The following is a 19,417-nucleotide window of genomic DNA, read 5'->3' on the forward strand; positions in this document are numbered from 1 at the left end:
TGCTGTGACCTTTAAACACTCGTCTTCTCATGATTCATCCTGAGAGCTCCTTAAGGGAAATCAAGGAAGACATTTCTAATGCCCAATGCTGATTTGGTCCTGATCCCTCCTTTAATTGCAGGGTGATGTGCAAGAGGCAAAGCCCTCCAGCGTTTTTTTTAGTTACTTTAATGAGATGCACACATGGTCTTGCTTTCAGTAAGTGGAGTCTCACTCGTGCACATGCATCTCGTTAAGAAATCAAGGATTAATCTGTAACCTTCTCAGATGTGCTCACGCCCCTCTCTCTGTTGTGTGCAGAATCAGACTCCCCGTCGAGCTCGCTGAAGCGGCCCTCCTCCTCTCGCCAGCTGCCCAGCAACCTGCGCATTCTGCAAAACCCGCTCACCTCTGGGTTCAACCCTGAGGGCATCTATGTTTGAGTTCTTGAACATCCTTCCATGGGTGAAAAAGAGTCCCGGGTGCCCCATCACGTTCTTCCAGCGCCACAGGACTGTGCTCTGATGGAGAGGCCAGTGTGAGTCTTCCTGTCCTGCCGGGCCCCAACTCTCTGCTCAGACGTTGGATCACTAGGCCACAGCCCTCACTGATATATAGAGGTGGAGTTTGCTGAGGCATGAAATATATATGTGTGTGTGTATGGACTGACAAAGCCTATTGAAATATTAAAGAGTTAAATGCTACAGGCTTGTTCCAAGTCTCGGGTTTTCCAGCTGAGCAGTGTGTCATCTGCCGAGAGTCATTTACAGCTGTATATAATTAACGCAGGCAAATCTGGAGCGAAATTGGCATCTGATTTGGCCATTTTTAATCTACACGCTGTTATTCCAGCTAAACCTGTGTTTGTACATCTCGCTGCACACTAGCAGCAAGTATTAGAGCTTAAGAACGACTATTATCACTGTTCCTTTTGTTGTTTACATTCTTTTTCAGCAAGTACCTAAGTCTGTGAAAACAAAAATAAAGAAGCCTTATGTGCTTGTTGTTCTGAATCTCGACAGAAATGTCCTGATTTGCCCGGTAGACACTTAGCCCGTCTTAGCCTTAGAAAGTGTTTAGCTGTAACTTAATGGGTTCTTCAACTAAACACAGTATTATCGCTGTAGTTGCAGAAGTACATCATTTCTAGGATTTTGCTAAACATTGTTCACTTGGAATGGGTTTCCCAGAATCCAGTAGGATGTTACGTTGTGTCCTAGTAAAGAATAGTTGTTCGTTAATCTTTTTCTAAAAGTTTGGATGTTCCAGCTCTCCTATGAAAATATTGTCTACATCAAACCACATTTCCAGAAACCACACCGTTCATGCTGATGCCTGAACTACCCCACCACCATCATCACCTGCCACATTGGGTTAAAAAACTGGAGTGGGCTACGTCTGTATATTGCACAAGCCAAGGAGAATCTGCCAGGCAAATATAAGCTTTATAGGAGGAGGGTCTTCCCAGTACAGGCAGTATTGGTTAAGGGACTATAGAGGAGGAGAGCCAGATGAGACTGGTTTCCCCTTATTGATTTTTCTGATACTCTGTCTCTTGTCTGGTGCATTCAGAATATGAACCTGCTTTTATCACAGGTCTTTCTGGCCTGGTGATCAAAGCAGGGTTGCTGTCGCTCAGTTTCATCCTTCATTTTTGAAATTTCAGGCTCCATGCGTACTTGCAGAACTGATTATAACTCCAGCACCAGAAAACAAATAATTGTTTCAGCTATAATTTCCAGACATTTCTCTTGATTCATGCCTGCAAAACAAAAGGTTTTATCATGTTCCTCTTCAGAGAGTTTTGAATGTTTCTGAAGCTGTATGTACAATAAAATAAACTGGGGTACACTGTTGAAACAGGAATAAAATTGGTAGGAACAGTACTTTATAGTATGAGAAGTGGGTAAAGGCAGTGTTGTCTGAACTAAAAGCGGGTCGAAGTTGTTTTCCCATGTTTACTTCTCCGATACCTGCAACCTGACAGTACTAGCAAAGTTCACCTAAAATCAGGTATTACTCTGGGAGTTGGCGAAAGGCTAGATTTTTCTCCACTACTTGTTTCACGACAGCTCGAGCTCTGAAGAATGGGAGGCCGGCTCAAGTGGCACTCCACTCAAACCCCTGTGACTTGGCCGACCATAGAAATGAGGATCTGGGGCAACCTTGTCTGTGTGATTCAGAAGCAGTCAGCCATCACCTCTGTAATGAGAACTGAAACTGCACTGTGCTCTCATTCTAATTGGGAAGCTCGTGGGAAAACCAAGTTTAAAAGCAGCTAGAAGTGTAGAGGCCTGACCTGTCGTTGAAATTCAGACTGAGGTTTGATATATGGTATATCCTCATCATCAGCTACACACTTCCCTGTTAATAGTACTATACTCTTCATTCACATTTTATATATAAAATATAGCTGTTTAGGCTAGAACGGTCACAAGACTTATTAATGATTCTGAGGTGTATTTTGGCGTTTGGGCTAGATCTAGAGAGACTTGATATCATAGCATTTAATTTTTATTAATTTGAAGATGTAAAAAATGAAAATAAAAAAATCCCAGAAAACAGAAAACTGTCCTCTGATATTCACACTCCAGCTTCCCTGTAGGATTGTAATTGATGATTGAGGTTTATGAGGGGTGAACTAGTTTAGTTTGTAGGATGGCTTGAGCATGCAAACTGCAGCGCAGAGACCGATTGAATGTAGCAATAAGTGGGGGGAAAGAAAAGAACTTATCTGTATGGATTGTCCCTGACGGACTCATCTACTGTGGTATCAGTATCTTAAAATGCAGCAATAAACCTTGTAGCTGATAACTGACTAACTACAGCTCTTTCATGTAGAAATTGGCAAGACATTTAAATCGAATAGTCCTGAAGAAGCACATACTGATTCATCACACCTTGCACTTTATCAGATCCTTTGCTGATGTTCGAAAAGCAATCGAGATGGATTTTTTGACTCTATAATGAAGGAACAAAAATACAGGAAGCAGTGTATTCTTTCGGTTTATGAAATTTTAGATATTTTAATTTTGTTTGACTTACTATATCTGTGGTTGATTTTTATTCTTAAACTCTACACTGAAATGTGGCTTATACCTGGATATGGCAGTTTTTTTTTGAGCAGATGTATCTCTTAAAGGAGCTATAACTAATTTTTATTTTTTTAATATCGAGCCATGGCTAGGTTTGATGCATCCCCTTGTGTTTCCTTGGGCATTCATAGTGTAGTCTTTTGACCATGGCTGTAATTATCTCTGTGCCACATCTTCTCTGTCTGGGTGTCTGAGACATGCTCCATGCCTTCTGTCCTCTTCGTGTTGTACAGAGCTCCGTTTGTGATCTCTTTCCAAATGCAGGGTGAGGCACCTGGGACAAATCTTTGCTGCCAGTATTGATAGATCTTGAAAATGAAGTAAATCTGATTTTGAAGGTCAGATTCATGATTATCCTTTTCTAAACTGTAAACATTAATCAATTGAAAAAGTGAGTGGCAGTGATGGTCTACAGTCATATGTATGAAATGTCAAGAGAGAGAACGGAAAATGCTGTCACAGCTGACTCTGTATTAAAACATGAAATCTGTACTTTATTTCTGTGGGAAATATGTTTTATTTTTCTGTATCTGAATTCTTTTTTTCCCTATCAATCCAATTAGTCAAATTATGGGTGCCTGAGGTAATACTGTCACAAGGCAGTCCAAAAGTTTCAAGGTGAATTTTGGTCATTTGCCATACAGGGTGAAAAGGCAAGTTAGTCCAAACTCAGTGCTAATCCTGGTCTGTAAAGTAATTTTAAGACTTTTTCAGTATTACTGCTCATTTTGTATTTTTTTTTTTAATCGGAACATGAAGGAAATGGATTTGTGTAAAGGTAGCATAATGGAAATGAGTTGTTTGGGGCCAAGAACAGAAACATGCCTTATTCAATGCAGAGTGTAAATACCGAGAGGCGTTCAATAAATATTTTTTTGAAAGTGTGTAAAATAAAACATAGCACTGTACAGCTAATCTAAACTATAACTTTTTTTTTATTATGCGGTCTTGAAAATCAGTGTGTAGAACAGTGATGGCAGAATTCCTGTTGGCGGGAAAGGCCAAGGATGTTAGAGTCATGTCATGTTCTTTTTAGTGCTGCTGTAACTCGGAAGACATGTTTCTTATCTGTTAGGATATCACCAGTTATTTTTTTTGCATCCTGTGGCTTGTAATGCTGGGGGGAATACGGTAATTGTTTTTTTTAGAACGGTGTGCTGTAAATATATTTTCCGATGGCAGATAACTGCAGAGGTTTAAGCCTTTGAGTTTTATATCCTTGTAAAGTTACAGTACATATGTAAGGGGGACCTATGTCACTTGTACAACTTTAAATAACCAAAAATGATTAACTGAGGCCCAAAGATGTATACTGTTTTAAAAACAAAACAAAGAAGCAGTGTATGTATTCAGCATTGATTAAAGTGGATTTCTGTACTACAGATAACTTTTTCTATACAAACATTGCACACAGGTCTGTACAATTTGTAGTTTTGTGTTTAGAATCTTCATTTTCTCCATCTTACAGTATTCTTACAGAGAGAAAGAAAAGATGTATTTTGGATGAAGTGCGGACATTTGCAGTATTAATTCTGTATAAAAGTTACATATATATTTTTATTATTTTCTTTCACTCATTCACAGCTATGGAATTTTGAAATGTTATGCCTTTCTTGATGTGTAACACACTGCTGAGATGATGACAAGCGTAATAAAAATAAACCTTTATTCAGTGTAACCTTTTCTCTAGCTTTATTATGGTTTATTTATGTTAATTATTTACAACTTGCGAGAAATAAATCGGGGAAAACCTGCTTCTTTACAAGTTGTACATGGGTAATCTTGTCTGCAAGTTACCGAAAGTTAAAGTGCTGCTTTGATGACAGATGACACCCTGGACATTGTAACATGAAGGTCGAGCAGGCTGCAAAGGAACAGGTAAAGGTTTGCTCCATGCTGAAAAGAAAAGACACAACATTTCCGCTGTGGGGCCTTCTTTGGTTATGTCACACACCTGAAGAAGGCTCCACAGCCGAAATGTTCTCTTTTCGGCTTAGAATAAACCTTTACCTGTTCGTTTTAACAGGAATGCATATTGTCGTGGGATTATTCATCAGGTGGATCAATTAAACCCACCACATGTCTTATGGTGTTACATGGAATGTAATTTAAGTATTTTGAAAAATGGCTTTAGAAATGCTTAAAATAAACTTTTTGTCCAGCACGCATTGAAATACTTCAGAAATTTAAACCGCAGTTGTCTTTAGGAATACTGAAGTAACAGTTTTAGGACACTAGAGGGCACTGTTAACTCTTCCGTCTTCTGTAACAGCCTTCTTTTCAGGGTAGCTTAGGTTATTATGATGTGTCTTGTTAAAAGGTTTAGCATGTATTGTGGTTAATAATACTAAATGGAAAAACACTTGGAACTTCTAATGACTGTTCTTGGAGTTCACTAAGTAACCTCGAATGCTTCTCTTCTTTTTGATGATTTCAAAGATAGAACTGCACATGACGTACGCACATTGCATAGGCCGCAAAGGAGCAAGTAAAGGTAGATTCCATGCTGAAAAGATAAGAAGGAAACAACGTTTCGGCTGTGGAGCCTTCTTCATGTGTCACCCAAAGAAGGCTCCACAGCTGGAATGTTTCCTTTATTCTCTTTTCATCATGGAATCTACCTTTACTTGTGACTTCTAAGCATTATCTTCTACTATCAACACATGCCAAGTGGAATGTTATGCTAGTTGGTGCAATGCTGCCTACTAAACATTTAAACAGGATTAATTTACAAACGGTACTGATACGAGATCACCGCCAAATACCTTTTAAATGAGAGCATGTTAGTTTTGCATTCTTCGGGTGTGTCCTTACCCCCACGATACACAGATTTAATAGTAAGTGAGTGCTAAAGGGAAACAAACCCATAGATGCTGAGTTGGGTCTTTTAACTGGCTTAGGACAGTGGGGAAAGACTTCCTTGCTTTCCACTGTTCTGAAGGGAAAAGACTGGAGCCTCTGGCAACACTTCATACTGCCTTGAACACAATCCCATTTCCTTAGAATGAGCTTCAATTGAGCTGCCTACTTATGTACAACTGCAGAATAACTCCTTTAACGCCCTTTTTTCCCCACCCATGAAATATTTCTTCATTACAATCACAGCACTTTTAAGGATTTTAGTTTTTACATTGCAAATGAACTTTGTTTTCATCTTGTTTTTGCTAAATAGCCAATTTATGACACCTGCAGAAAGCTCCACAACCTTTCAGTGTGGAATGAACCTCTACTTGTTCCAAGACGGCCAGTTTAGCTTCTACTGTATGTCAAAGGTAGAAAGAAGCACTGCCATCACTCCCAGTGCTTTGCAGTTTTCAGGCAAGCAGCAGGGGACCAAGAAGCAATAAAAATGAAACTCTGGTGACTAGGAATACAAATAAATAAAACCTGGATGTCCTACCAACTTTTCCCTGCAGGGGTCATTCTGATCAAGTTTTCCCCCTTCTCTTCCATCACTATTTGTTGGCTCTATCAAGGTTTGTGACAATATTTAAGTGAATATCATTTTGTTACATTCTTAATTAAATATCAGAGCACCTTCTGGTGTTTGTAATTTCTATTAGCTATGCATTATTCAGGTCTTAACCCCCCTTACCCACACACACAGAAGAAATGCACAAAGGAGATACCGGTTTCGTCTTTCGAAAAACTGGAACGCCAAACGATCTACAGCTCCATCACCCTTCACTCTTCCATGAAAAGTCCAACTTTATGATATTGACCCTTGGTCTGAGCTTCTCTTACTTCACTTGGCTTGTACTGTACAAATCACTATGCTGTGTTGTTACAGCCAGCTGTGTGAAATATTTAAAGTGGAACTGCAACACTATTTTCAGATTTTGGGGTTAGAAAGCGTCAGCATGGATAAGTGCATTTCAAACTGCATGAAATGCAAAATCTACACAGTAACTTGAAAAACCTCTAATTTATATCACAAAACAGACAACATTTTCAAGTCTGTTCAGCACCATGTTCTGCAATGCAGAAAGAGGCAACAAAACTTCCAGTGACATGTTGTGAACAACCTGGCTTGTGGATATATCTCTTTTAATCCAATAGAAATATTGCTTTAGATTTCTAGACAGTTTTGCCGGCAAATACTTATTGCTTGCTAACTGCATGCAGATCCCATTGGAACATTTCTGTAGTGAAATGTACAGTGGTGTGAAAAAGTAAGTACACCCCATGAAAAGGGTTTGTCTTTTTTTTTACATTTTTGGACAAAAGGATATTTGATCGTCATTTCAATAATACAATAGATAAGGGTGATCTAATTTTTAAAAATATTTTGCACTCATTTGTACTATTTAAATCAACAGAAATGCAATTTCTTTGTGTGGAAAAAGTTAGTACACCCCTACCTTTATCATTGCATCGAATGTCTAAATTTAGAATCAGGTGCACCAAAACAGGTACAAATGATCGCGACATCATTAAAGAGTAACATGGAGGGTACTGCCTTATATAAACATCAGAAACCTGTGGTCTGGTTTGGTCTTAGCAATTGTGGTGTGTGGCTACGTCATCCCAAGATCAAAAGAGCTCTCTGAGGCCCTCAGAAGAAAGATTGTTGATGACCATTTTTAATGTTTCCAAGCCATTTTCCGTTTCCAAAATTTCAAACCACTGGCAACCTTTCCAGGCCAGGCCGTCCCACCAAATTCAGCCCAAGAGCTCACCGAAATATTCTGCAGGAAGTCTCCAAGAACCCCAGAATAACATTGAGGGATTTACAGGCAAGTCAACCATCCGAAAGCGAATGCACAACTTTTGCCCTACATGTGAGGTCAGGAAGAAGCCCCTGCTCTCAAAAAAGAATACGTAGGTGAAGATCAGGACTATTGGAACAATATTATCTGGATGGATCCCACAAAGGTAGAGCTGTTTGCCCACAATGCCAGACATCTTGTTTGGCATAAACCAAAAAGTGCCTTTGACCAAAAGAACCTCATACCAACTGTAAAACAGGGTGATGGAAGCATTATGGTTTGGGGCTGCTTTTCTGCCTCGGGGCCTGGCCAGCTTGCCATCATAGAGTTAACCATGAATCCCACATTGTACCAGAGAGTACTTGAGGAGAATGTGAGGCCATATGTCAAAGAGCTGAAGATGAACCGTAAGTGGACCTTGCAACAAGACAATGACCCAGAACACCCAAGCAAATCCACAAAAGAATGGCTCAAAGAGAAGAAATGGAGGGTTCTTGAATGGCCAAGTCAAAGCCCAGATCTTATCCCCATAGATATGCTGTGCGGGGGACTTGAAGCGGGCAGTACATGCAGGAAAGCCCTCAAACGTCACACAGTCGAAGGAGTTCTGTAAGGAGGAGTGGGCAAACATCTCTCCAAGTCAATGTAGACAATTACAAGAAACGCCTACAAGAAGTGTTTTCATCCAAAGGGGGCAACACCAGCTATTGAAACTCGGGGGTGTTCTTGTTTTTTCCACAGCAGGCAATTGCATTTCTGACTTTTTTTTGCTGAATAACTGATTGCAAAGAATATTTTTCATGGTTATTCGTTAAATTAGATCACCTTTATCTATCAATATTATTGAAATTAAGATCAAATATCCATACACGCAAATATGTTGAAAAATACACACCTTTTCATGCGGTGACCTTACTTTTTCACAGCACTGTATGCTGCCCAACCTTTATTTATACATCCCATTACTGTATCAGTCATTACTGTGACTAGTGAACAGGAAGGGCTGCTTCACGTCACAGTTTTGGTGGGAACTCGCATGTGAGTTTGTGACAACACGGTGACTTACAGTAGTTTCACAGAGTTTAATATTTTGTGCTTAATTCGAAATTTGGATTTTTTTTCTATAACATCAATGAATGTATTTTGTTACTGAGATTTAATAATTGGTCTGAGAAATTGGGAATGCTGTTCCCTAAGTTGAAATCCCTGGTGGGGTACTTGTTGGAATTGGAAAATTATTTCAGTAAAATGTCCAAATAGGTATACATTAAAGTTGCTTTGGATAAAAGTGTCAGCAAAATTAAGAATTAAATCTTCTCTGATTTAAATGACTAATACGTATTGTGCTGAAAATCATTTTTGAAGGTACTGCTGTAGCACTGCAGACGTTCAGAAGTGATGCTGATTATCCAGCTGTGTTGCACCCAGTTTGTGGTTCTTTGCGGCTCAAAAGAAAGAACGCAAAGCAGACTGAACTGGAGTCAAATTGTTTGGTTGCATGCCATGACACCACATAGCATGCTATACAAACCAGAAAAATATATCAAACCTTTGTTTCTCTGTGCTGTACTCTCGGGACCATAAAACTAAACAATAGTTGAAGTTGCTTTTTGTCTATGAATGGCAATTTAAACATTAAATCACCACCACAAATATTGAATGCACCCTGTTTATTGCTTGTTTATACCAGCTTCAGTATGTGTACGCATTCCAGCACAACTCTGAAATCCTAGCAATGTCATGCATCATTTTCATTCTCAGCACAGCTCTGGAACAAAAGATCTTGCCCTATTTGTTACTAAAGCTGCTTGCTGCAGAAAACAAGGTGGACTCAGGTGCACAATAAAGAATGTGGAGGAGCCTGTGGTGAGACACGGTTTAGGAATTCATTCATAATGTGAACAATGCAATTACAATCTTTTCTTGTATAAATTTAAAGATAACTTCTTAGTATTTTCTAAAGCACATATGATTATTTTGCTCTGTATTGTATTGTGTAATGTCATACATGTTTTAGAACTTTATACTGCAGGCTATGGACTTAATGTGTCGAGGGAAAAATAAAAACTACATTGTAAACTAATACAAGATATCGGATTTAAAAATACTGAAATATATAACTTCACATTGGGATTTTTCTTTATCAACCACTATAAACATCCAGTTTTTTGCTGGTTTTGACCCCTCTCTTCACCACTGAGTGTCAGTACTGCTTCTCTCCTGCTCCCGCCTGCTCCACTAACGGATTTTCTTCTCCCATGTTTTATCAGCTGCTCTCTTTCTCACACCCGAAAAAGGCTCCACAGCCGAAATTCGTGTTTCTTTTCATCTCTTTTCAGCGTGGAATAAACCTTTACTTGTTCCTTTGCACTATAAACATCTACATGTTTTCTTATCTATCTTTTACATATTTTCACTCACCCAAATCTGCTAAAGTATAAAAAAGGACTACTAGCTGATATAATATGAAATAATCATCTAGTTCAGCAGCAGAGCCAATTTTCCCAGAAGACAATTAACCCACCACTTTAGATTGTAGGAGGAAACCGCAGCACCAAGATTTATCCACACAAACACAGGGAGAGCATACAAACTCCACACAGATACACTACTGTAGGTCCGGAATTTAACCCTGGGTCCCAGCGCAGCGTGGCAATGATACTAACCACTGCTTCACCGTGTCACCCAGGTTAGAATCTTGGGCTATATCTAACGTAACATTATAACATCATACCCACACAGAGCTCTTCGGAGCTCCTCAGCCCCTGAAAGCAGGCGAGCTTGGTTGGCATGGGAAAGTGCCACCCACAGTAGCAGAGGGGATGTGACTGGCGGCTGACGCCACCAGGACTCGCTCTCGCCCGCCTACCGAAACTCCACCTTGCTGAATGAGCTTCTCACCTGCAGAGTCCCGCTGAGGCAGCAGGGCATCGAGACTCGGGTCACCTGCATCGAGGACTAGGAAGGAGAGTGGCCAAGCATGATGGCAGAGATAAAGGTCAGCACCTGCATGGAGTGCTTTCTGGTTTCCCCCTGTCTAACTGTGGGACACACCTTCACGACTGCATTACCCACTTCTGACCACCTTCTTGGCCTGATCTGGCCAGAAATCAGAGGGTGATGTAAGCAAGATGTCAAATGAGAGGAGGTCATTCAGCCACACCAGCTCGTTTGGTAGTTAGTAGTCAGCAGTCATATCACCCTGCAACACACAGCTGGCAGCCCACTGAAGCTAAGCAGGTGTGAGCCTGGTCAGTACCTGGATGGGAGACCTACTGGGAAAAACTAAGGTTGCTACTGGAAGAGGTGTTAGTGGGGCCAGCAGGGGGCGCCCACCCCATGGTCTGTGTGGGTCCTAATGCCCCAGTGTAGTGACGGGGACACTATACTGTAAACAGGCACCGTCCTTCGGATGAGACGTAAAACTGAGGTCCTGACTCTCTGTGGTCATTAAAAATCCCAGGGTGTTTCTTGAAAAGAGTAGGGTCCCTATTACCTGTAAAGCGCTTTGAGTGGAGTGTCCAGAAAAGCGCTATATAAGGAGGCACTGTCTGGGAGATGAGTAATACCCACATGTTGACTTGGTTATTGATGACCTGTCCCATTTAAATTCCACTTCGAGTTTGCACAGTCTGGCTCAGGCAAATGTTTTCCTTCGTTTCACCTGCTGAAGCTCTTTCTCACCCTGATCTGCTGTCTAGAGGGGGCTGCAGGTCCATAATGGCTGTCATTTGTCACACAGGTGGGTAAATGCACTTCAGTGGAGAAGAAGCAGGCTCCCTTCCTGCATGTGAGGCGTTTTTAAAAGCAGGCAGGTGTTTAGCTCTACAGTTGTGCAATTGTTTTTGTTTGTTCTGTTTTTCTTTACTGAATATTTTATTTTAATGGCCAGCAGACACATCTCCCTGCAACACACAGCTGGCAGCCTACTGAAGCTCAGCAGGTGGGAGCCTGGCCAGTACCTGGATGGGAGACCTCCTGGGAAAAACTGAGGTTGCTGCTGGAAGAGGTGTTAGTGGGGCCAGCAGGGGGCGCTCACCCTGTGGTCTGTGTGGGTCCTAATGCCCAAGTATAGTAACAGTGACACTATACTGTAAACAGGCGCCATCCTTCGGATAAGATGTAAAACCGAGGTCCTGACTCTCTGTGGTCATTAAAAATCCCAGGGTGTTTCTCAAAAAGAGTAGGAGTGTTACCCTGGTGTCCTGGCCAAATTTCCCATTGGGCCTTACCAATCATGGCCTCCTAATAATCCCCATCTATGAACTGGCTTCATTACTCTGCTGTCCTCCCCACTGATAGCTGATGTGTGGTGAGCTTTTCCATCAGAGGCACCAGTGATTTTAAGGTCCACTTCCACTGTAATAGCTTTCCCTTGCAAGTACCAAATCTCTCACAAGTGTACAAAAAGCTAATAGCTCGTTTTCAATCAAGGAATACATCATTTGTGTTCACCAAAGCTCTGTACGCAGTCTGCCAGATATCTTCATACTCTTGAAGACATACTGATCAAACACCTTAAAAGTTTTAAACACTCTTGTCAAACTCTGCCAGCTCTGCTCTTACATGGGGATAAACAGGGCCAACTGCTCCCACCACAGCTTTTTGCAAACACATCTCATAGATAGATAGATACTTTATTGATCCCGTGAGGGAAATTGTAGTGCAACAGCAGCTTTACACAGACAACACAGCCACAGTGTAACGAATGATACAATAATAATAATACAATACGTACAATACAGTCAGTACAGTGAGGGGTGCACTAAAAGAGTTACTCACAGTCCAGACACACAAAGAACAAACTAGAACAGAAAGCAGAAAAATCGTATCACACATATGAATATAAATATAGATGTAAATATAGATATAGGTATAAATATAAATGTATTGCACGGGTCCCTGGCATACAGTATATTGCACAAAAAATGGTTGTAAATGGGTAAAAAAAAGAAAGAGAACAGATGTAGCAGTAGATGTGTAGATGCGTTCAGTCCAGAAACAGGTCATTGTCAATGTTGCCTCTTCCCAGATGCAAGGTGGATGCGTTGTACAGTCTTATGGCAGAAGGCAAGAATGACCTCCTGTAGCGCTCCCTGTCGCACCGTGGATGAATCAGTCTATTGCTGAACGTGCTCTTCATTTCTGCAAGCCTGTCATAGAGGGGATGGGAGATGTTGTCCATGATGGCCTCTAGTTTGGACACCATTCTCCTCTCAGCCACTACCTCCAAGGGGTCCAGGTCAGACCCAATGACAGAGCTTGCTCTCCTGATGAGCTTGTTCAGCCTTTTAGAACCCACTGCTCTAATCCCAGGGCCCCAGTATACCACTGCGTAGAAAATGGCGCTCGCTACCACCGACTGATAGAAGATATGTAGCATCTTACTACACACATTGAAGGACCTGAGCCTCCTCAGGAAGTAAAGTCAGCTGTCCCTTCTTATAGATGGCCTCGATGTTCTTAGACCATTCCAGTCTATCGTCGATGTGCACTCCCAGGTACTTGTACAAGTCCACCATCTCCACGCCACTCCCATGGATGTAGACAGGAGTAGGTTTGACCTTTTTCCTCCTAAAATCTACCACCAGTTCCTTTGTCTTTGTTACATTCAGTTCCAAGTGGTTCACCCCACACCACTCCACAAAGCTGCTGACCAGTCCTCTGTACTCCTCCTCCTGCTCACCCTTGATACTGTACATCCCACAATTGCAGAGTCATCTGAGAACTCATAATGCAGTTAACAAATAACAGCACATACAGTGCCTTCAAAACATATTCGGCCCCCCCTCCAAGAAATTGCAAATATTGTTGTAAGGACCAGAAAATTGAATGCATCATATAGATTTTTTTCCTTGATTCACACACCACATGCAATATTTTATAGGGGCGAAATATTCTATGGTGAAAAAACAAATTCTGAAAAATTAAAAATGTGAATATTTTGTTTACTGATGTATTCACCAGCCAAGTCAATACTTTCTGAGAGCACCTTTTGCAGCGAATACAGCTTTGAGTCTCCTTGGTTATGTTTGTATCAGAGGATTTTCCCCCATTCTTCCATGCAGATTCTCTCAAGACTTGTCAAGATAAAGATAAGATCACTTTATTGGCCATACACTATTTCTTGTATTAGGAATTTGTCTTTTCGCATACCCCAGCTTGCTCTCCATGAGACACACAGACAGGGAGAGAAGCTTGGGGTCAGAGCACAGGGTCAGCCATTTATACAGCACCCCTGGCGCAGTTGGGGTTAAGGGCTTTGCTCAGGGGCCCAACGGAGTAGGACTCCTCTGCCAGCTGCAGGATTTGAACCAGCAACCTCCCAACCACAGGCGCAGAGCCACCGCACCACCTGTCAATCGTCAAGGGGAGTGTTAGTGAAAAGCTCTGCCCCTGTCTCATCCAAAAGACTTTCTGTAATGGCTTCAGAATTAGATGGAGCTCAGACCAAAACAAAAAGTTCCAGAGGCCACATTGTGACGCTCACAAAATTAATCTTGTTCTTTCTCAATTAGCAAAATTAATCCTCGTTTCATGTTTCTTCAATACAGTTGAGGGATTTGTGGTATTTTTCAAGAAATTTCCCTGCATCACCTGGGTTCCTGGCACAATTGTACAGTGACAAATCCTGAGAGCAGTACCACTGAGGAGGAAGTTAGATTCCAGGCTGGTACAGACACTATCCATAAGTATTATTATTCCTATTTACACATTATGTTTCAAGAAATGAGAGACAGTCCTGATGGCTGGGATAGTGACATCTTTTTGATGGTCTCTGAATTTGACACCAGGCTGGCAAAAACATTCAGACCCTTTTGCCTTTCAGATGTATGAGGATGTATAAAAGAAAATGTAAAAAGGAATGGAGAGCAGTGCTGGCTATTTCAGTTAAAAATGCTTGAAATGAAAGAAAGGACCGACTTTTTTCTTCTCAGGTTTGGACAGCCAGTGTTGTCTCTTTTCAACAATACCCAGGAACCGAGTGTCGTATAAGAGGAGCTTTTTTTTGCCTTTGTCATGTGAAAAACAATACGTGACAAGACTACGGACTAATCACCAGAGAATTCAATTTGAATTCTGTCAGCTTTTCGACTCTCCTCATTATGCTCATTGCTTCTGTGCGTTTCAGTTCTTCAGTTTGCCTCTAGAGCAGGTTCTTTTCTGCAAGGGTCAATAATGGGGCTGACCTGGTTGTCTGCATTAATTTGATGCTTCCCCCAGGTGAACAACCAAGACCCCCTAAGACATTAGTGTGATCTGAGAATGAGTCACCACAAAACCTCCTCTGACAGCTTTTCACAGGTATTTATGCCCAGGGCAGGCTGCACATCCTTCTCTATAAACCACAAGAAAACATACCGCTGTACTGTACTGCTCACCATATTACTCACTTTGACAGGAATGTTTTCTTCAACGTTTCCTTCCACTTTTATCTTCTCTGGGGACATTTTAGATTTCACTTGTTGGGGATTTCAGTCTGCAAATGAAATTAGGCTCACCTCAGCTCCTACTGTATGTCAAGCTTGAATGAAATTGCTGTTTCATTTACAGACAACTGCTCTCTTAATCTTGTGCTTTATGAACTTTGTTTTGCTGAGTTGACGTTCTGCAGCATTTAGCTGAAGAGTTATTTTGCCCACACTTGCAGCGCAATTTCCAATAATCAGGACAAACTCAGGGTCTGTGCTTATTTATCTTCCACACAATGTTTGGACTGTGGCTCCCCCTGCTGGCTTGTTTTTTTCTGAAACGCACTTACTACAGAGATCTTGGAGTTTCTGCTGTCCTCAGCATGGTCCCAACTCCATCAAAACCTAAATCCTAAATACCTATTAAATATGGATCAAAGTTATCCCCTGCTTTCTCATTGTACATAAAAAACTTGTACCTCTTATTAAGTCACATCTAGTTTTAGCACAAAATACATTGTTCTGGAGAGCCAGGAAATAGAAGAGAGAGGAGGTGTGGTGTACAGTTTCCCAAAATAAAACTAGAAGAATTGAGATTCTCTAAATCTAAATCGGTCAGACTGATTTACAAACATTCTGAAGATGTCTTGTTTAGATTGTAGGTAGGTGTAAGGCACCAAATGACGATGGTGATAATATTTCAAAACTGTATAACCAAATTGTGAATTTTGGAAGTTTCATGTGAGACTTCAGGTTTCCCAACAGATACCTGGGAAAACCCATAAGAAACCAGCAGCAGGATCCAAAATGGTAAACATGGTAAATTACTGTTTTTGTCGAGTGGCATTTAAAGGGAAAAGCTTGTATAGATCTCATCTTTTCAAACACAGTGAAGCAAACACAGGTGAGAAATACATTAAGGAACTGTAATCATAATATGGTGTGCATTAAGCTATATTTTGAAACTGCACACGTCAAGTCCCACATAAAAATATTTACGATTTCCAAAAGGCAGGCAGAAGGAACGAGACAGATGTGAATTAGTTGGAACATTATGGCAACAGTTGAAAGAGATTCTCCTTGAAGCACAGAACAAATTTAGTCCAAAATAGAGTAAATCAAAACGCATAAAATGGTAAATAAAAAAAAAACTTGAAAACAAATCAGTTAGGAAAAATATAAGGGAAATGATAATGCTTTATAAAGTGGTTAACAAACATGAGTTTAATGAATTGCAAGCATTGGTTAGAAAGAATACAAGAAATGTCAAGAGAAAAATTGAAATGAATATTGCAAAGGTGACTAAAATAATAAACAGACTCGATCACTATTACGACAGCAAAATAATTGTCAGGGGTGAAATTAAATCTATCCAGGACATTAATGGAAAACTTCTAGACAGTGCAAGGAAAATTGTTAATGTGCTAAACAACTATTTCATTAGGTGTTCACTACTGAAAAAGTCAACAACCTGCCTCAGGCAACAGAGGAAACAAGTTCTTTATAAAATAGCATTAAAACAGAAGAGGCAGAAGTGTTCTGGATACGTGAAGCACTCAAGATGAATAAATCCCAAAGGCCAGATGGTATCTTACCAGTTGTACTCAAGGAAACAAGATGATTCTCAGAAGCACAACTGTTTCAACAGCCAGGTAGTACCCAGGGATAGGAGAATTGCTAATGTAGTGCCCATCAATAAAAAGAATGAGAAAACTGAACCAAGTCATTTTAGATCGGGAAGTCTGGCTTCTATTCCATGTAAGCGTAGGGAAGCAATCATTAGACTTAAACCAGATTTAGAAATTGGATACTAGTGAAAAGTGAACAAGGATTTAGAAAAGATAAGTTGCCTGCCTAACCAGCTTGTTAGAGTTCAATTATCAAGCAGCAATTGTAATGGACACACACAGTGCATATTACTGTATTTGATGTATTTTTATTTTCATTAGATTTTGATAAAGCTCTACATAAAAGATTCTTGACCAAATTGCAGGAGATATGTATTCAGAAAAAAATAGAATTATATTGGGAAGTGGTTAATAAAAAGAAAGCAGGGGATACAAAGAAGGGATAATTGCAATTTATGGAGTACCTCATGGATTTGTGTTGGGGCCACTGGTCTTCCTAATTTACCTAATTAATCTACCAAACTAGATTATCAGGTAGGCTGTCAAACACTGTGGAAGCTAAAATAGAAATACAAAAAGATTTTTAACAGTTTCAGCACTGGGCAAACATCTGGTAGATGTAATTTGATTTAGAAAAATGTAGCGTGTTTACATGCATGTAGGGAAAACATTTAACTACAAAAATAATGCATACAGACATATCGTTTTTATTTTCTTGAAACTGTCAAAAAATGTCATGAATAAAAAGACAAACAGAATTCGGGGATTTTTTTTTAATTGATAAGTAAAGATTTAAATCAAGGGTTGTCATGTATAAATTATACAATACACTAAGAGATCATTCTGAGCATATTCTACAATTTTGGTCACCTTGGATACATAAAAAGCTCCTCTTCGGTCAGTCCTGGGTAGAGTGGTCAGACACATTCCTTGCTCATACAAATGTCAAACAATGACAGGCTACAAGAAGTGAACCTTCACTTCAAATACCCTAAAGCCCCAGAGGCATTGACAAAGCCACCAGAATGGGTTCTTCCAAAACAACAATAAAAGAGAGATAGAGGACACAAGTGGAGTATGGGAAGTATTAGAACAGGTGGCTGTTCTTCAGACAAAGGGTCTTGTGGGGTGGAACAAGCTACATAGCCAAGAGGTTTGACAAAATGACTCTATGAGACCTTCTGATCAATAAGCGTCTAACACCAAACGGTAAAGACAAGCATTAGGGTCTTCTCGTTTACAAACATTTATGCAGGGCTGGGCCGCAGTGACAAACCGAGTGACACACAGCAGCTGAAATGAACGAACGTGGAAGCTTCAAAGTCACTTCATTTCATGAGCCAAAAGAAACACCAGGTCCCGTCTTTCAGTCGCACTAAGACTAAGGGATGGGAGGAGCTCAGTAACGTCTTTGGCAGCAGCGTTTCACCAGTAGTTCACATTTTGAAAACTCTTATCCCCTTTTCAAGGGAAACTGGCAGCCACAAAACTCAAGGGTCCGCGTGTGAGATCATTCCCACTGTCTCAATTGTACTCTGCAATAGGAAATATTCCAAATTCACTCCAAACAACTGTGGTTGCAAAGTCAACAAAGTTCTTTCCCGTCTGCTCTGAATTTATATGTAAACAGACTCCAGTGTTGGTAGGAGTGGAAGTCTTCACCTGTGCTGCAGATGAACTGAGAGTTACTAGAAGGGGTGTATTTTTACTGAGCAGAATGAAGGTTATGATGAATAACCTGTGGAGAATGCAGCTCATTAAGATCACTTTATAAGCCCTATACAATTTCTTGCATTAGCAATTCACCTTTTTTGCATACCCCAGCTTGCTCTCCATGAGACACACAGACACACAGACACGGAGAGAAGCTTGGGGTCTGACCACAGGGTCAGCTATTGTACAGCGCCCCTGGAGCAGTTGGGGTTAAGGGCCTTGCTCAGGGGCCCAACGGAGTAGGATTCCTCTGCCGGGCGCAGCCTTCCAGCAACCTTCCAGCCACAGGCGCAGATCCTTAGCCACAGAGCCACCGCTCCGATTGTGTTTTCATATTTTTGGGAAGATTAAACGTCAAGATCATCTAGAAAGTGTTGATTTCACAATCACTATACACAATTCACAATTCCAATCTGCACTGCAATATTAGCTTAGACTGCACTGTAATTATAGCCTGCACTGCAATATTAGCACATACTGCACTGGAATTATAGCCTGCACTGCAATTACAAAATGTCTACACTGCAATTATAGAGTAACCGGCAATGTAATTAAAAAATGTCCCACGCTGTATACAGTATTCTGCAGTGTAATTAGAAAATGTCTTAGGCTGTAATTATAGAGAAGTTTGCATTGTAATTATAGAATAGCCTGCAGTGTAATTTCAGGGTATCCTTCACTGTAATTAAAAAATGTCCTATACTGTAATAATAGTATTGCCTATATTGTAATTATAAAAGTACACTGCAGTGTAATTATAGAGTAGCCTGCACTGTAAATACAACATGTCCTACTGTAAATATATAGCAGTCTGCGGTGTAATTATAGAGTAGCTTTCACTGTAATTACAAAATGTCCTACACTGTACACTGCAAGGTGTT

The 19,417-nt window shown here is 40.5% G+C and overlaps 1 protein-coding gene across 3 annotated transcripts in view; it reads left to right on the forward strand.

Annotated features, from left to right (window-relative positions):
• rassf8b (Ras association domain family member 8b) overlaps positions 1–4,752 on the forward strand; it is a 60,777-nt gene extending 56,025 nt beyond the window's left edge. For all 3 annotated transcript variants that reach the window (XM_006633154.3, XM_015352137.2, XM_015352136.2), the window contains exon 5: positions 301–4,752. In XM_006633154.3, coding sequence (XP_006633217.1) covers positions 301–422 — 122 coding nt within the window. In that variant the 3' untranslated portion in view covers positions 423–4,752. The remainder of the gene's footprint in view (positions 1–300) is intronic.
• Positions 4,753–19,417: the final 14,665 nt, after the last annotated feature.

This window comes from Lepisosteus oculatus, chromosome 7, assembly GCF_040954835.1.
Source record: "Lepisosteus oculatus isolate fLepOcu1 chromosome 7, fLepOcu1.hap2, whole genome shotgun sequence".
In the NCBI taxonomy this organism is placed as follows: domain Eukaryota; kingdom Metazoa; phylum Chordata; class Actinopteri; order Semionotiformes; family Lepisosteidae; genus Lepisosteus; species Lepisosteus oculatus.